Source organism: Rhinolophus ferrumequinum, chromosome 25 (genome assembly GCF_004115265.2).
Source record: "Rhinolophus ferrumequinum isolate MPI-CBG mRhiFer1 chromosome 25, mRhiFer1_v1.p, whole genome shotgun sequence".
Classification (NCBI taxonomy): domain Eukaryota; kingdom Metazoa; phylum Chordata; class Mammalia; order Chiroptera; family Rhinolophidae; genus Rhinolophus; species Rhinolophus ferrumequinum.
Window position 1 is genome coordinate 1996629 of NC_046308.1, and position 16698 is coordinate 2013326.

The window sequence follows — 16698 nt, forward strand, 5'->3', positions numbered from 1 at the left end:
CCAGCACCCCAAGTTCCCATCCACCTCAGGGATTCGGTGTTTTCTCTTCCCCCTGACGTGGCAGCTTTGTCTCTAGCTGTTTGCTTACCTCTGTCCCTCTCGTCATTCCCTGAGCTCTGTGTTAGTGCCCCTCCTCAGAAACGCCTTCTCTCATCATCCAAAACCGGCAGATGGCACCCTCGAGCCCTGTTTCAGCTCTTTTGCCACTTGTATCACCAACTGGGGTCACCTTCTGATTCCTTGACTGGTGCATTGTTTGGCTCTGCCCACTAGAATATAGCCCCCCATGTGGGCAGGGAGCTTGCCGTTCTTGGTTCACGGCCATATTCCCCCACGTCTACAACCACGTCTGACCCATCGTACGTGCTCAGACGGGTTGACTGACAGATGACTGGGTCAGTGAGTGAGCCCGTTTGAGGCAAACCTGGATGAGGTCGCAGCGGACTGCAGTGGGAGGCATGGAGTGGGCCTGGGGATGATAACCAAGTGTCCGCCGTCAAAGGGCAACGCATGAAAAGACGCTCGCCCATCCGCTACGGGCGGGGTAGGGTGCGGTGGATCCTGGGAGCTGGACCACGCAGCGGGCCACCCAGATAAAGCTGTCGCCTTTCTAGCTGCTGGCTCCTGTCCAATCCAAAAGAAACGAAGGAAGAGGAATACTTCCCAGAATGATGAAATTACACTGGACAACTTAATGAAAAATTCTCAGTTCCCACTGAGGCATTAAATAGTCGGTTTCCACATGGAAGCCTCGCTCGCCGGTGACGAGCCCTTGACAAACTGTTTCTTTATATTTTTCATGGAAATGTTATGGGTGAAAAAGATTAACCAGAAAGATTTTCCCCAAACTGGGCTTCACTGTTCACCAGTGATGTCTCGGCTAGACGCAGAGGGACAGACTCTAAAGATGGATGATGCTTTTGCATCCAGTTACAATGAAGTATTAATTCCGTGGTTTTGAGTTAACTTGAGTCACAAATCGCTTGTAGAGAAAGAGGGCTCTTTTCTTTTTCCAATATAGTTTACCAGCACTGCCTTCCACCAGGAAAAATTAAGCCTGTCTGGAGATTTTGAAATTCTAATAACTAGGTTAGTAAATAATGAAAGGTTAGCTCAGTGCGCTCTGAAGTAATCCACATTTGGCTAATTTGGCTCCTGGGCTGGCCTTGGAGTCTTTAGATCCCTCCGGTCACCTTTGAATTGCAGCAGGCATCCCAAATATCTGCAGTTTGTCCACTGAGCACACACACTACCCCATGTCAGCGTCTCCCATGGACGGGTCTCGCCGTGGCTGGCAAGCTGACAGGCACACACGGCTGCTTTCCTCTGGGTTGAGAAGGACGTGCTCATCCTGTAAGCAGTGTGCTGTATTTGACTCGACGGAGACTGAACGTCCCCCTGAAAGCCCGCACAGATAAAGCCATGGCCGGCCTGGGTACGGGGTGAGCACAGCCGCCTCCCGTCCTGTGGCTCTGAACTTCAGTGTGGCCGCGGTGTGTACGGCTTCTGCTTTGTTCCCTTCCGGTCACGCTTCCAAGGAGCCAGAAGCCAGAAGCCCATGCAATATTTAAACAAAACATATTTCAGCTGTTAACGAAGATTTCAAGAAAGACTTTTCTTTAAGAGAAAGCTCCAGTAAGATACCCAGGACGAGGAGGGAAGGAGCCCTTACTTCATGCCGCGCCCAGGTCATCCCATCTGAGCACCTCATGTTAGCATCTGGGCCTCGTGGGGCTGGAGAAATGCCGCCAAGGGATGGAGAAGTCCGGCCGAATGATTGCTTGTCCGGCTTTATTTTCTTAATTATTTCTAAAATACCATTGTTAACCTACAGAAAATAAGGCACGTTCACTTAGGAAACACTTGAAAGCCACAGAAAAAAATGCATAAGAAAATAAATATTTGAAAAAAGAAAAAGGAAGGAAATATGGCCCTGGCCTCAGCCCCCAGATACGTGTGTGCCACTCTGTGTCCTGGTTTCTGCATCTGTGTAAGCAAACGTTGGTAAAAGTGGGGTCGCACTCCACCTGCTCCGGTGACTATTTCCTTGTCAAGTCACATCACTTATAGTACAATTTCTATTCCATGTTATAAGTACACGATAACTTAACTAATTGGTTACTTCTGGATATTGACATTGCTGGGAATCCTTGGCCATTTCAATTAACGCTGTGATGGCTTCGCCTCCTGCAGAAATCTTTTTAATCATCCCTGATTATGTCTTTGGGATAAATTCCTAAAAGTGAAATTGCTAGGTCAAGGTTATATTTATATATTTGGCTTTATATATAACTGTAGATAAGTTTTTTTTTTTAGTCACAGACAAGTTTTAAGTATCATTAATAGCATTAATAAATAATTTATTTAAATATTTGGTTATACATAAAAATAATTATAGGTATCATTTTTAATGATAATTTCTCATCCTTTATGAAGTTAATTTTATTTAATTCTAGATTATTTTTATACATTTAGAAATACATGTTTATAAATCATAAATACAAATTTACGGATTATTTGTTCTAATTTAGAAATGATAACATTCATTAAGTATATATTGTATATGAATTTAAAAAACTATTTAAATGTACATACAGCTAACGGTGGCAGCCGCGTGCGCGAGTCAGGAAAGCGTCGTTCCGTGAGACGCAGTTCTCTGCGCCACACTACATATAACTAAGTGAACCATGCTAAGTTGGCGTCGGCGCGAGCAGGCTGGGGAATCAGATGACTGAACTTTGGAAGTGCTCACGTCCTCAGCAGATGCTTTGTGTCCTCCCTCCTGTGGGATCCACCTTCTGATTCCCGTCCAGTGTTTGCTGTGAAACGCCCCAGCCCCCGCCCTTCACGGGGGCCCCTTCCCAATAATCCACACCCACAGAAACACAGTGATGTGTGTGCAGGGGGACCGCCTGCACGGCCTACCTGCAGGGGCATCACGCACTTCTCAGTCTGTAAGCACAGAGGCCCAGGCTGGCCTCTGAAATGGGCTGTAAAGCACATGTGCTGGGGTCGGAGGGGAACTGGAGCCCCAGAGATAGGATCCCCAGGAACCTCCGAATGTGACCCTAGTGCAGTTGGCATCTTTGCAAAGGTAATTCAGGTCAGGATCTCAAGGTGGGATCAGCCTGGGTCAGGGTGAGGCCAAGCCCAACAGCGAGTGTCTTTAGGGGATAGAAAGGAAGACACGGGGCTTCAGTGAGCTGGGGCGCCCTAACAAAGCACCGCAGCCTGGGGCCCAGACAACACAAGTGAGTTCTCAGCTCTGGAGGCTGAAGCCCAGGGTGAAGGAGCCAGCAGGGGTGGTACCTGGTGAGGCCTCTCTTCTTGACTCAAGGGCCGCCTCCTTGCTGAGCCCCCTGTGGCCTTTCCTGTGTGTGTGTGTGTGTGTGTGTGTAGCTCTGGCATCTCGCCTCCTCCTTGTAAGGACACCAGCCCTGCTGGAGGAGGGCCTCACCCTTAGGACCTCATTTCACCGGAGTCATCTCCTTAGGCCCCATCTCCAGATGCAGTTACAGTAGGTGGTAGGACCTCAACTTCAGTTTTAGAGGGGACGCAGTTCAGTCGGTAACATACAGGGACACAGAGAAGTGCATTTGAAGGCGGAGGTAGAGATTGGCGTGATGCTGCCACAAGCCACGGGACACCCGGGGCCCCCAGAGCTGGACGAGGCCAGCGGGACCCTGCTAGAGCCTGCAGAGGGAGCGAGGTCCGGCCGGCACCTCGGTTTTGGAGTTCTGCCTGCAGTGACGAGCGTTCCTGGAGCTGACCGGGTTAAGCCGTTTTGCTGATCGCAGAGTGAGGGCAGATATGGATGCACTGTTTTAGGCAGACGCCACACAGGACCCTGCCTGCCCCTCCGGCTCCAGCATCCCGAGGACCAGGATTGAGTTCCGGGCCACCACCTGCTCCAAGCCCGTGAGCTGGGGGCTGCTTCTGCTGCTGTGCCCAGGTCCCTGCACAGAGGCCCGGGCTGGCCTCTGAAATGGGCTGTAAAGCACATCCTCCAGTCCCTGCACAGGAGGGCAGTCACACCCGCTCACCGCCACTGCACACCCTGGCTGCAGGCTTCAGGCCCAGCCCGGGGACTGAGCTCCTCGCCTCTTTTCTTCCCAGCCCAATTGTTCCAGCGCAGACATTTCCCTAGGGGCCCTGCAAACGGGCTCCTGATACCGTGTAGACCTTGCATTTTGAACGTTAAAACCTTTCTCTCTCAAAACTCCCGCTTCGCAATGCAGAAGCTTTGGTTCTCAAGACCGCTGTTTTCTCTTCCATGGAATTCAGAAGTGCCTCGGAAACTCAGAGCCAAGCATTCCACCCTCCTCTTGTCTGGAATTTCACGAAGGCGATGCCCATATCCAGCCCTAAAAACTAAGCTCAGAATCGTCTCATTTTGATAGAATATTGTGTGCGTCTGTGTGTGTGGGTGTGTGTGCACGTGTGCGCACATGCAAAAAGGTGCTTATTGGTGAATATGTCGGTAGGTTATTCTGCCAACACAAAATAGGAAAAAATTGCATAAAGGCAGTGTCATAGCTTATGGGCTTGATCCAAAGAATAGCTATTTCCAGGCAACTAAAAAAATAGTCTAAAAAGAAAGACTTACTGTATTTCAGACCTAATGATCAAAATTTCAGCTCTGTAGCACTTATCAACAAATAACAATTCTTATAACTACAGAAGGTGCCAAAAAAAGTATACACATTTTAAGAAATGAAAAAAGCTATACTAAAATTATGCTGATGGGAACCACTTTGAGCACCTCTTATAATTGCAGAAGTCAAACGTGACTTGTATTCATCTTTTGTTATCAGTGTATATTGAGTATTACCGTTTTAAAACAGTTTTCCTTTCTTAAAATGTGTACACATTTTTTGGCACCCTCTGTATGTAACTCATTCAAAGTAAATGTGCTGATATTAAAATGGATGCTTCTGACGGGAAAAATCACTTTTCATTTCCCTTCGTGGCTCCTGTGACTGAGACCCTGCACATCAAGCAAAGGACGGGTGACCAGGAGGAAAAGGTTTATTTCGTAAGCATATGGCAGCCTCAGAGAAATGAAATAAAAACCCCAAGAGGTGGTCAGGCCTCGAGACGTAGAGACCCGTTTCAACGAGAGAAGTACCATGGTGGAAAAGTGACAAGACAAAGGGGTCGGGTTTTGAGCTTCTAGGGCCCTAACCTGTGGGCAGGTGAACACACGGGGAGACCGGTGGACAGTAAGTTAAGGGCTGGTGAGTTCCTTGGTGCGGCTCGTTTTCAGCCTCCTCCCTGACCATGCGACTCCCCGGAGAGGAGGTTTCTGACAGACCTCATTTCTCAGCAGTGTCTGCTCCCAGATAAGCCTTCTTTCTGCATGTGCTTATCCTCAGTGGCCTTCAGCTCAAAATGAGAATCCATATGCCAAAGGGAGAATTTTGGGGGTCGCATATTCTGATCCCTCTCAGCTCCCTCTGACCTGGCTGAACACTTGTCTAACACATGTGCCAACTAAATCCCTCAGTGTATAGCTGACAACTAAGCGCATGGGATTTGGGGACAGTCACATGTAGAGTTGGGTTGAGGGGAGAAAGTGGGGGGAGAGGGAAGGAGACAGGGAGGGAGGGAGAGAAAGAGAGAGAAAGCGCACTGTGTCTTGGAACCAGTTTCAGAGCCTGGGTTTCTTCACCTGTAAAGACATGGGGCTGTTCTGAGGACAAATTCAAACGGTGCAGAGAAGGTGCTGGCAAACAACAAACAAGTCCTGGCTTAGTAAAGAGATTTTGCAGGAAAGGATTCTTGACGACTCTTGCAATAGGGAGGACACTCTGACATGATCTGCAAGCATCGTGTGGTGGAGACAAAGTGGGGAGGGGCAGGCAAGGCTGGAAAGAGCAGGTGTGTGGAGTGGGGTGAGTGGGAGAGGCTGGATGGAGAGTGGGTGGGAGAATGCTTGGCCCTGAGCCCAGCCTATTCTCGGGGGCGGTCTGCTGGCTCCCGCTCAGCCCAGACCCCAGACCCGGCAAAGGGGAAGGGCTGACACAGGGTTTGATCAACACGCATTTGGTGATGGCTGAGCAGTGGGGTCCGTGGCTCGCTGCTGAGACAGACTGGGACTGGTGGGCCTCTGGCTGGCTGTGACACAAACATGGGGACACTGGTGAGTCCAAGTAAATCACACGTCATGTGCGGAAGGGAGGTCCTGTGCAGAAAGCCCTTTCCCTGAACCTAAAACTTTCCTGTTTTCTGGGAGAACAGGTCTTGGGTAAAATGCACCGCTGTGAGCCTTTGAACATAGTGTTCAATTCACGTGTGCTCTTCCCCGCAGCCCTGGAGGAATGATACCGCTTAGAGTCCTGAGCGCAGCTGCTTTTTCAACCACCTCATTTGTTAGAGTTGCTCATATGCCCCCTGAGCCTCTAAGCACATGTGGACACGGGACAGAAAGTAACAGACAGAAGCCTCCTTGGCAAGCAGGTTACACTGTGGAAACTGTTTTCCAGCTGCTTCCGAGGGGCAGGAATTTGCACCAAATACCAAGTCAGAAAGCTCGCCTTCTCGTGTTCCGTGGCCTCTTGCCCTCCAGCGTCTTGCAAACGTCTGGCTAATAACCTTTCTCATTTGGGGAAATACTTAGCACATTTTTTATATTAGATGCTAAAGAAGAAAATCCATTTTAAATGAAGCTTGACTCTTGTGATAGTTGAGGCTCTCTGAAGTACACGGAGTGATTTCGAGGCCTGTGCTGGGACGGGCATGAGGACATCGATTTCTTTGCTCCTGAGGGACAAAGCTTTTGTAACTGATCAGGGTTGCGTCACTGTTTGGAAAGCCGTTTCTCTCCGCCTGGAGTTTTAAGGACTATTTATGAGTCTGAAAAAAGTACATTGTAAGAAGAATGTCTTCAAGTTAGATTGTGGCCACAGATAGAGATGAAGTCGTTTCTTTTAACTGATACCCCTCCCCACTTTTTTTTACACATATTCACTGGTACTGAAAGTTCCTTTGGAGTCTCTATGAAGATCCTCTCAGAAATTACTTGTAGCGCCCCACATGTTGTTTTCAGTCTCAGAAACTGTTGGGATTTGATTGTGTGGAGGTCACGTCCTCACAGACTTTGGTCCTAACTCCTGGGTGGACTGACTGCTCTGTCCAGGCCAGCAGGGACGCCCACGAGGGCCGGAGCTCTGGTTCCCTGCTGTGTCCGTGGCCCCGAGAGCAGTGCCTGGATGCACCACTCGAGGAAAAGCGTGTTGAGTGACTGGAGGAAGGGTTACATAGATGCTGTGAAAATGGAAGGACCCGGGAAACAGGGCAGCTGCCCCATTCGTGCTGGAGATTCAGTTTTATATCAAAAATCGGAACTGTTGATAACCACACGTTCAGAGGTTGACTTCCTTTCATCTCCCTTCCTGGGTCTAAAACCTGCCTGAGCGCGTGACTTCCTGTGTGGGGCTGTAGAGACACAGGCTGACGTGCCACACCTGTGGGTCCCTCATAGCGACTGTTCCATGTTGAGAATGTGTGTAAGTGCCAACACAGCATAAATCAACCAAAACGTAAGAGTGCAGACCTTGCAAAAGGTGTAGAATTTCCTGAAATTGAGGACAGGAATGTTGGAGACCAACACGAACCACGGGCGAGCGAGGCTGTTTTCGTGGGTAATTTTGACCCGCAAGATGTTTGTCCTAAACACCGTTTTTAGAACCTAAACACTATGCGAGTCGGGGCCTCATGGCCTCTTGCTCGTGATACAAGTTCTTGCTGTTTCGGTTAGAAGCTGATTCACGGGTCCCTTCGGAAAAGGTTGCTTTCCTAAGCCCTTCCAACATGACAGCTGGTTCAGCCACCGACACACTCAGAATGACCGAAATTACACACACACAGGGACCCACTTAAGTGCACTGTTTTCTGGGATTGTGTTTCACCTGATGCAAAGGAACATTTTAGCAGATTCTGGTGAAGACCCTTGCAGGCTTTGGCCCAGGGCTTTTAGTGTTTGAGGGAGTGACCGATAGATACACTGGCTGAGAGCTCGTATCCAAACAACGTCCCGGGGAGAAAGGCGAGCTGTGGCGGGCTGGCCTTAAAAGCTAATTTAAGGGAAAACACTTTTCTTGGCATTCAAAGGTATTCAGTGATTCAGAAAAAGTAGAATGCCTGTAACCACTGCAGAATTAAAACAAGTTTATCTCCGTGGCTTCTGCAACTTCAAGCAGTCCCCTGGTTTACACCCTCCCCTTTCTTTTTGATAAGAGACCCTGGTTTTTAACTGGCCCCGGGCTACTCGGGAAAGCCTGCATTTCCAAGCTGCTCTTGCAACTGGGTCTGGACACAGTATGGACCTGGAAGTGGGAATTGTCCTGACAGGGAGGAGATATGTGTTGGTTCCCGCCTTCCATCTTCTTGCAGCCTGGAATTCAGGCATGATGGTGTGGCTTAGGCAGCCACCTTACACCGTGAGGTAGAGACGGTCTTCTCCTGAGGAAGAAGGAACAGGATGGAGGGTCTGAGTTCCTGACCTGGGAAACACCAGATATGCTCTGTTAATCTTAAAGAAAAAAATGCATTTCTCTCCTGCTTCAGCCACTGTTCTTTGGATAACCAAACGTAACCTTAAGTGATATTCCCATTCTGCATACCAGTGTAGAGTTCAATCCCTCTTACTGTTGTTAGATGTTTAAAATATTCAAATGCCAACAATGCAAATCAACCACAGAGTAAAACTGCAAATCTTGTAAAAGTTGCAGGACTTCCTGAAACTGATGAGACATTTGTCTTCCGACTTGAACCCCAGATGAATGAGGCTCCGACAGCCGGAGACCAGGTACCCGACGAGTGAAGAGAAAGGCCATGAAAGGACAGACGCTGCAGAAGAAAACTTGAATATCAACAAGAGAAGAGATACTTGGGATGGGACGACTGGTGAAGGCCCCGTGGATTGATTTATTTGTGTGTGTGTGTGTGTGTGTGTGTGTGTGTGTGTGTGTGTGTATTGGGGCGGGGAGGGGGTAGTTCTTGGCCCTGCACTTACAGATGCAACTCCACCTGCATAAATAAATTTTGTTAGAGATGAATCTAACTAGTTTCTTAATTCTGGGGTTTATATTTCAATAGGAAGTTACCATCCAACCTCTGTTTACATTGTCCTTGTTTTCTGTGACATTCTGGTCCCTGTTCACATGGGCCATTCCAGTCAGTTGTCCATCTAGTCTGCACATTGGATCACGGAAGCTTCAGGACGGGGGCCCCCCACACCCCAAGATTCTGATGTAACATCTGGGATGCAGCCCGGGTATCAGAAGGTTTTAAAAGAGCGGCTGGGAACCACTGCTTTAATATGCGGCTTCTCCTGACAAGGGGTGGCTTTGGGTAAGGAGGTCTTCCCTTAGGGCCTGCCAACCTCAGCCCCCGACTCCCCACGTGGACATTGGGTCCCAAAGGCACTACCTGTTTTTCTAGAGGGCACCTGCTGCTTTCCGGCTACTTACCTGAGGAGGACGGTGTGTGCACATGTGGACTCCACAGCCCATCCCCAGTGTCCCGTCAGCCACGGCCCCTGCGGATCTGTCAGGACCCACATTCGCTGTGGTCTGTACCGTGTGAACAATGCTGCCAGGGCTCCTTGCAGCGGAAACGTTTGTTTGCTTTTGCTTTCAGGACAGACGACAATGGCTTAGAGGCCACCAGAAGGCAGGTGAGCGGTGCCTGCACTGTGCGGACTTACAGATAAGCCTGCTAAAGCCACAAATCCAGTTCTCTCCCTGATTCCCTGAAAACCAGGGAGCCCTCCCCAGGAGCCGCAATGTCTCCATCTGGCCTGATCTGGAAACACGTCGGGAGTGTTACTGGGAGCACAGAGAGCTTTGGGGTGAGCCCTCTTGCAACCGACACCTCTACAATTCCAAGGAAACTGGCTCGATTCGTATATGGGGCTGGACCTGCGGGCCCAGGATTTATTTGCCCAGGGCTGTGCCGCTGATGGCAGATGCCAGCGGCACGTGACAGGCCCCAGGCACGCACCGTTAGTCCTCAGGGCTGCCCTCCAGGGTCCTGACGAGGTGCTGGTAGGTGTCTCGCTCCACACGCCACGAATGGTACATTCTCACGTACCGCCTTCCGTTGGCCACGAGCTCCTTCTCTAATGCAGGGTCACTAAGCAGTCTCTTCGCCAGCTGCACAAACTCCTGCCAAGAAGGAGAGGAGGAGAGTAGCTGTGAATACTGGGGAGGGGTTGCGAGCGCATCCAGACGCCTGTGTCTGCACGAGCTCCGGGGTCTTCCCTCGGGGAGGGGGAGGGGTGAGCGTTACTGCAAACGCTGGGTGGGGTAAGACTACACACACGCACACGCACGTACACGCGCACACACGTGCACGCACACACACGCACGCCAGGATGAACGTCCATGCTGACACGGGAGAAGGCGGGAGACGGGATTGAACGGTCCTGGCTGTCCTCCCCTCCCCTTTCTCCCGTTGCTGCGTTTCAGACCGTATTTCTCGAATGTGCATCGTTTGTTGCTGTCCACAGATACGGCGCGATAAGGAAAGAGGGGCCCGTTTCTGATGTCCAAGCCCTTCCTCATTGCAAAGAAACAGAATTACCTGCACTGTTAAGAAGTGTAAATTCCAGTGAGGCAGCAACGCCTGAGATTAACACAGTGCCTGGCTGTGGGAAGGAATATCCACATATTCTCAAAGTCACTGTTCATTCAATGTGGAATGCCTTTTATAGCTAGCAATATAAATAGCAATATTGATGATAGAATTATGTTTTTAGGTATCGTGTATATACTTGATAGTAAATCAGTGTTCTTTTTGTAATAAAAACAGCGTATTTATTCCCGTCTCACAAGAGAACACCGTTCTTACCAAAGTCATGTGCGAGGCTTACAGATTCAGCATGTTATTTTATGACGCTGGTCCTACCTTTGCTGTATGCGACGCAGAGACTTTGCTGCGCCCACCCACCCCCACAATTTCTACGGAAGGTGGGACCATTTTACAACAAAATCCCGAATGACAGGGTTTCTAGGAATAAAATGTGACGCACTTTTTCCTCTCTGCGTGGAACCAAAAACACAGACGCAAGATAGAGGTGGGCGTGTGTGAGGACCGGGACACACTGTGGCCGTCGGCTGAGGAAACCTGGATGAGAGCGAGGCTGAAGGAAGAGGAGAAGCACCACGGAAAGAAAGGGAAACGGCACTGGGACAGTGAGCGTCACCCCCAAGGCTCCAGGCCCATTTTCTGCCTATGCGACTGCTGAGGCAACATGCTGACCCCCACGCCTGTGGACCGTGAGACGTGCCGGAGCGTGTGCAGAGACGGTGGCTGCAGCCCCCATCCATCCCTGTGCACGCGTCACGCGTCTCTTTGCTACGTGAGTCTCCCACTCCTTCCATTAGGGGAGAGGGGACCCCCCACTCCTGACTCGGGGCCGGCCCTGTCACTCGCCTGCGACACGTGGCTGAAAAGACGACAACTTGACCTGGAAAAAGTCCTGGAAGTACACACTGTTCCCCAATAAAGTCCTGTTCCCCTTCCCCCCACCAAAAAAATTCCTTTAAAAAGAAAAATACATGAGTGGCATGTGGAATGTGCCATCTATCCTGCTGAGCGACTGGTTGATGTCATCCTTTATATCCGGCTGCTTTACCATCTCAATTAGGAAGTAAAAACCACAGCAGAGCTGCTAACTCCAGATTTAGCATGGATTATTGGAACAGCATTCATGGTTAAAAAATACCCACTTTACGAGGCGTGGTGCTTCTAACAGGGAAGTTCTTACTAAGTGAAATCCTGCTTCTAATCCCCAGTTGAAACAAACCTTGCAAACGCTGGCCACCAACTCGCTGGTTAACCGAGCGGTTCATTTCACCTGAGTTCCTTAGCTGAGAGACTGTAACCACAGTCTGACTCATTTAAAAGGCCTATTTGTTTTTGAAGCAACAGCTCTGACTCTGTGTTAGGTCAGGTCTGATCACGGCTCCAAAGCAAACAAAACAAAGCCACATCCGTGTCTAGTGCACGTTCTCAAACTATGTTATAAAAACGCAGCCTCCCCCCACGTGAAACGCAAAGCATAAACATCCTTTGTACAACGAACGTTCAAGTTGGAATCAAAGTAAGTCTGCGACGTAACTGCGTGCCGCGGGATGGCGCCTGAGAGCTCACAGGAGGCCGGTCACCAGCAGAGCTGACACAGAACTGTCGCCATCATGACAGTGATTTGCACATAGTACAAGGACCCGGACCATACAAGAAGCTCTGCGAAGTCAGGATCCCCAGAGGCTCCCGTGCTGGTGTTGAGCCTGACCCGCCCATGCGTCAGTGACGGCTGCTCAGACATGCACTGAGATAGTCGTCGTGCTCTGAAATTGAGCTGCGACACGTACTAACATTGTGTTTAGGGACATGAGAATAAAACCGGTTTGCCAGGGTGGAGACACTCTTCTCCGTCCTAAAGCTCAGCTAGTGCTGGAAGCAGTAAGCCTTTCTTTTAGAGAATCAGCAAGTAACTACCTGAGCGCTTCACACTCTGATGTCGTGTTGGTTCTAGGCGTTTTGTCAAAAGGCATTGGAAGTACACGTGCCTTTTGCTAGACACCATAACAGACAAGCCCTGGGCCTCTTTTGTCCCTTCAGTCAGCTCCCCCACTGAGGCAGCACACCTGTCCGGGGCTGGCTGGTCCCCGACTTCCTGCTGTCCCCCCATCACGGTGAAGCTGGCTTCTATCTGGTCTGCGCAACTGATGCACAGGTTGTGAAAAGGGCGGACCCATGATTATATTAAGGGAAAGCAAAAGAATCGGGGGTAAAACCTCTGCTACAGGAAATTTGAAAAACTGAATTTTCAAGTCTTTGAGCTGACTGTAATTTTTAAGTATAAATCCCTATGTTTCTGAATATAACATGTGCTTACATAAAGACGATGGGGAGTACAACCTAGTTTTCAAGTCTAAAAGCTTGAAACAAAAGCTGGGCCTAAGATGTGTATTCACCACCCACAGGACGTAGGTGGCATGGAGCAGGGCCTCCCAGTGACAGCAGGTCCAGCTCTGGCCTGTCCCCTGCACACCGCTCTGCCTGTTTACCTGCCATTCAGCCCCCGTCACACCTCTGAGAGCAGCAGTTACTGAGTAACTCTTGTCTGAGCTGGGAGACGCAGGCCACGGCCCCACGCCTGCACGCCGTCCCGAGGGGTTCACATGCAGATGGACACCTGGGGGCACATCCTTGGAACCTTGGCACCTGGCAAATGGGGACCCCCTTCAACACACATCCCGGGACGTCCTGGCACACGTGCCCCAGGTACACCCACTGTGCCTTTTGTCAGCTGCACTGTCCTTTATTTTCTGTTCCCATTCACGTCTACACACAAGTACCCTGCCTTCTTTGTACACGTGACTGTGATCAGATGTAGGGCAGTCTTCTGAACACCAGTAGATGTTCTAGAGACACAGACGTGTGTGTGAAGCGAACCTGTTTAGAAATCAGAAATCTAAGTGTCTAAGAGGTGATGTGACTGGATCAGGGTCACACACAGCATACGAGTATGACTCGGGTCTCCTGTTTCCTGACCGACGCTTGGTTTCTCCAGCCGCATGTCCGGGCGGCTGCTCGCGCAGTCACAGCAAACACCGTGTGTCATCAGGGCATCCACTGGTTCTGAGATGGATGCCGCGAGCAGACAGAAACACGCAAGTCACAGACCAAGAGGACACACACGAAAGCCACCCAGACAGGCGGGGGCAGGGCCTAGCCCCTCCTTACCTGGGGGTCGGAGAACAGCAGTCCTGTGACCTCGTGCGTCACCACGGCCGCGTTCCCCGGGATGTTCCTGGCCAAGACCGGAACTTCCAGGTCCATCGCCTGCAGGACAGAAGGACACAGGTGGGTGGGGTTGTAGGAGCGGCTCTGGCCGATGACCCAGTTCGTGGGCAGCTTCTCCTGTTAACGGGGCCTCTGACAGCTCCCAGAGAGGACAGCTTGACAAAGTGATTTCCCTGTTGAAACACTGGGTTTTCACATGATGCACTGGATTTTAATCACTTATCGTATTTGCCAAGTTCTGGAAAACGATCCACTGTAACCGTTTTCTAACATACCCTGTTTCCCCGAAAATAAGACCTAGCCGGACAATCAGCTCTAATGCGTCTTTTGGAGCAAAAATTAATAAGACCCGATACCATTTAGAAATCTAACTCTTATCTAACATAAGACCGGGTCTTATGTTAATTTTTGCTCCAAAAGATGCATTAGAGCTGATTGTCCGGTAAGGTCTTGCATCAAGGAGACGTCTTAAGCAAGAGCAGGTGCCAGAGTGAGGTGTCTGACACCTAGTTGTTTGCAGTCAGTTCATTCTCCACCTGCCTCAGCCCCAGGAGCTCTTCAGCCTTTTATCAGGTTCATATTCAACCTTCTTCAAAGCCTTCATAGATTTTCCAAAGACACTGCGTCCACTCTGCAGGGCAGAGCAGCCTTAAACTAAAACAAAAATGCAGCTGCCCGGGCTCCAGGACCAAACAGTAACGGGGGCTCCTGGAAGGGGGGCTCCAGCCCCCCTGTTTATGGTGTTCACGCGTCAGAGGACTTGCGAGGCACAGCCCAGGTAGAAAACATCCCCTCCAGATGTTCTTGCAGAGGTTTGCTTGCGAGTTAACGGCCTTGATGGGAGCGTGGCCAGCCCGGTGACCGTGGCCCATCGTGTGGGGGTGCGGTCAGGCTGAGCGAGCCTCAGTTACCCCCACACGTGCATTCGGCTCTTACATCGCTGTTTCTCTGTGGGGATGCCAGTGGCATTCTGGGTGCAACTCTGATTCTGTCCTGCACCTTGCAAAGTACTTCACTTTCCTACTGGGCCCCCCAAACTGTATTTGAGGAGCACCCTTCTAATTGTGACACATCAAAGGACCCTTTGCTTTTCAAGGTGGGAGGGGCATGTACTGCCACACACACACACACACACGGAAACTAGCCAAGGTCAGACACAGTTGTCCTTGAAAAGCCCTTAAATGCATCTTCAACCTCCAGGGCCTGGACCTGGAAGCCAAGAGCCCAGAATTACCTTTTTCCTGCTTTTACTTGAGAAGGGGCCTTCCTCACCCCGGGCAGTGCGTGCGTGTGCGCGTGTGCGTGCACATGTGTGCGTTCTGGGGCGGGGAGGAGAGCCTAAGTGAGAAAGACCCGGATAAGAAAATACTTCTTTTGTATTCTGTGCATTTAATTCTGTGCCAAATTCAACTCCGTAATAAGCCCAACTCTGAAACAACAGATTAGTAGAGTGTGCATCCAGCTAAAGTTGTGGAGTTTCTCATGTTAGTATGTGTTTTTGCAAACAGGATTTTTATAAGCTTCCATGAGAAAACAAAGCTAGTTCTAGAAGGTCAAAAGATCCCTCCCTTCAAAACTAATCTGCACTTGTTCTGCGATTAACCACTCCAGTTATCGGCATCAATGCTAATGAAACGTACCCTACCTGCTCCTCTAAAATCAGCTCCATTCAAAACCCTCAGCCCAAAGGTTATTTTGGAGTTTTCAGAAGGAACACGACAACATTTTAAGGCAGTCAGAACTGCTCACAGCTGCCTTTCCTTTGAAGTAAATGAGATTTGACAGCAAGTCATCTGCAGAGAAATGCTGTGTGTGCCAGTTATAAAGCTCCCGATTCCACTTTACCTTTTCTTAAGAAGCTGGGGGGGATGTATTTACGGAGAAAGGAGAACTCAGCAGCAGCGCCAGGACCGGCTCAGTCACAATGCACATTTTTGACTCTAATGTGAAGAGTGAACTGTATCGCTGCAGTGACTGTAGTTGCAGCTGCTTTTAAACCACAGAGGAGATTAATGCTAATCGCTGAGCTGGACCGAGGTATTGACGTCTGGCTGAGATGAACACGTTACAAATCCACGGGACGTGCTTCGAAAGCATCGCACACCGGAACCAACCGTGGGCGTGGGTGTGTAGCCTCTCCCCCAGCACTCAGTCTTTTTGTGTTTTTCTTTTTTAAATGATGCCACATTAAAGGAAAATATCAGGCATACAACATCAGTCATTTCTTAAATGTAGGAAGGGTGTTTTTTTTCCTGCTTTAGTTACCATATTCTCTGAAACACTGAGGTTCACGAATCGTACGTTTTTGGCCAGTACATTCAGTAATCTCAACCCACGTCCAAAGGAATACCTGGATATTACAGGTGCTTACAACCCGGTAACAGCGTCACTCGAAGCACACACTGAAAGAAGCAGCACGGAGGGAGGGAGAGAGAAAATGCAGCCGAGTCCAAGGCCTGGAGGCCCGTGGCCACAGCTGCCCTCTCCCCCCGCAGGTTCACCACATGCTCTTCCTTCAGTCAGTACTTCTGCCGTGTCTGCTGTGGGCGACGAGCACTGAGAAGTAGGAAATAGGAATGCCGCGCCTGCGACGTCACGCTATGGAGAAAACCCGGTCCCGAAGGCTGGCCCGGCAGGAGGGACCAGAGGCCGCCCTTCGCAGAAGCCCTCCTCCAAGGGGGTCCAGATGCAATGAACTAACAACCAACTAGGAGAAAGGAAACCCCTCCGCGAGAGGCGCACACTGCTGCCTCAGTCCCTAAGTCGCGCGAAGCGGCTAAGATACTCGGGTAAAATACCCCGTCACGTAAAACGCTCCAGTGAGAAGACGCGGCAAGGGCTGCGGGGCAGATGGAGCCCCACAGAAGGGCCGGCCGTCCA

At 50.2% G+C, this 16698-nt stretch overlaps 1 protein-coding gene across 1 annotated transcript in view; it reads right to left on the reverse strand.

The window, feature by feature from the left end:
* Positions 1-8965: 8965 nt before the first annotated feature.
* The window catches only part of GLT1D1 (glycosyltransferase 1 domain containing 1), a 50977-nt gene continuing 43244 nt past the window's right edge, over positions 8966-16698 (reverse strand). The window contains exons 11-12 of the mRNA XM_033098448.1: positions 13759-13857; positions 8966-10169 (exon numbers count right to left, since the gene is read on the reverse strand). Of these exons, the coding sequence (XP_032954339.1) occupies positions 10008-10169; positions 13759-13857 (261 nt within the window). The 3' untranslated portion in view covers positions 8966-10007. The remainder of the gene's footprint in view (positions 10170-13758; positions 13858-16698) is intronic.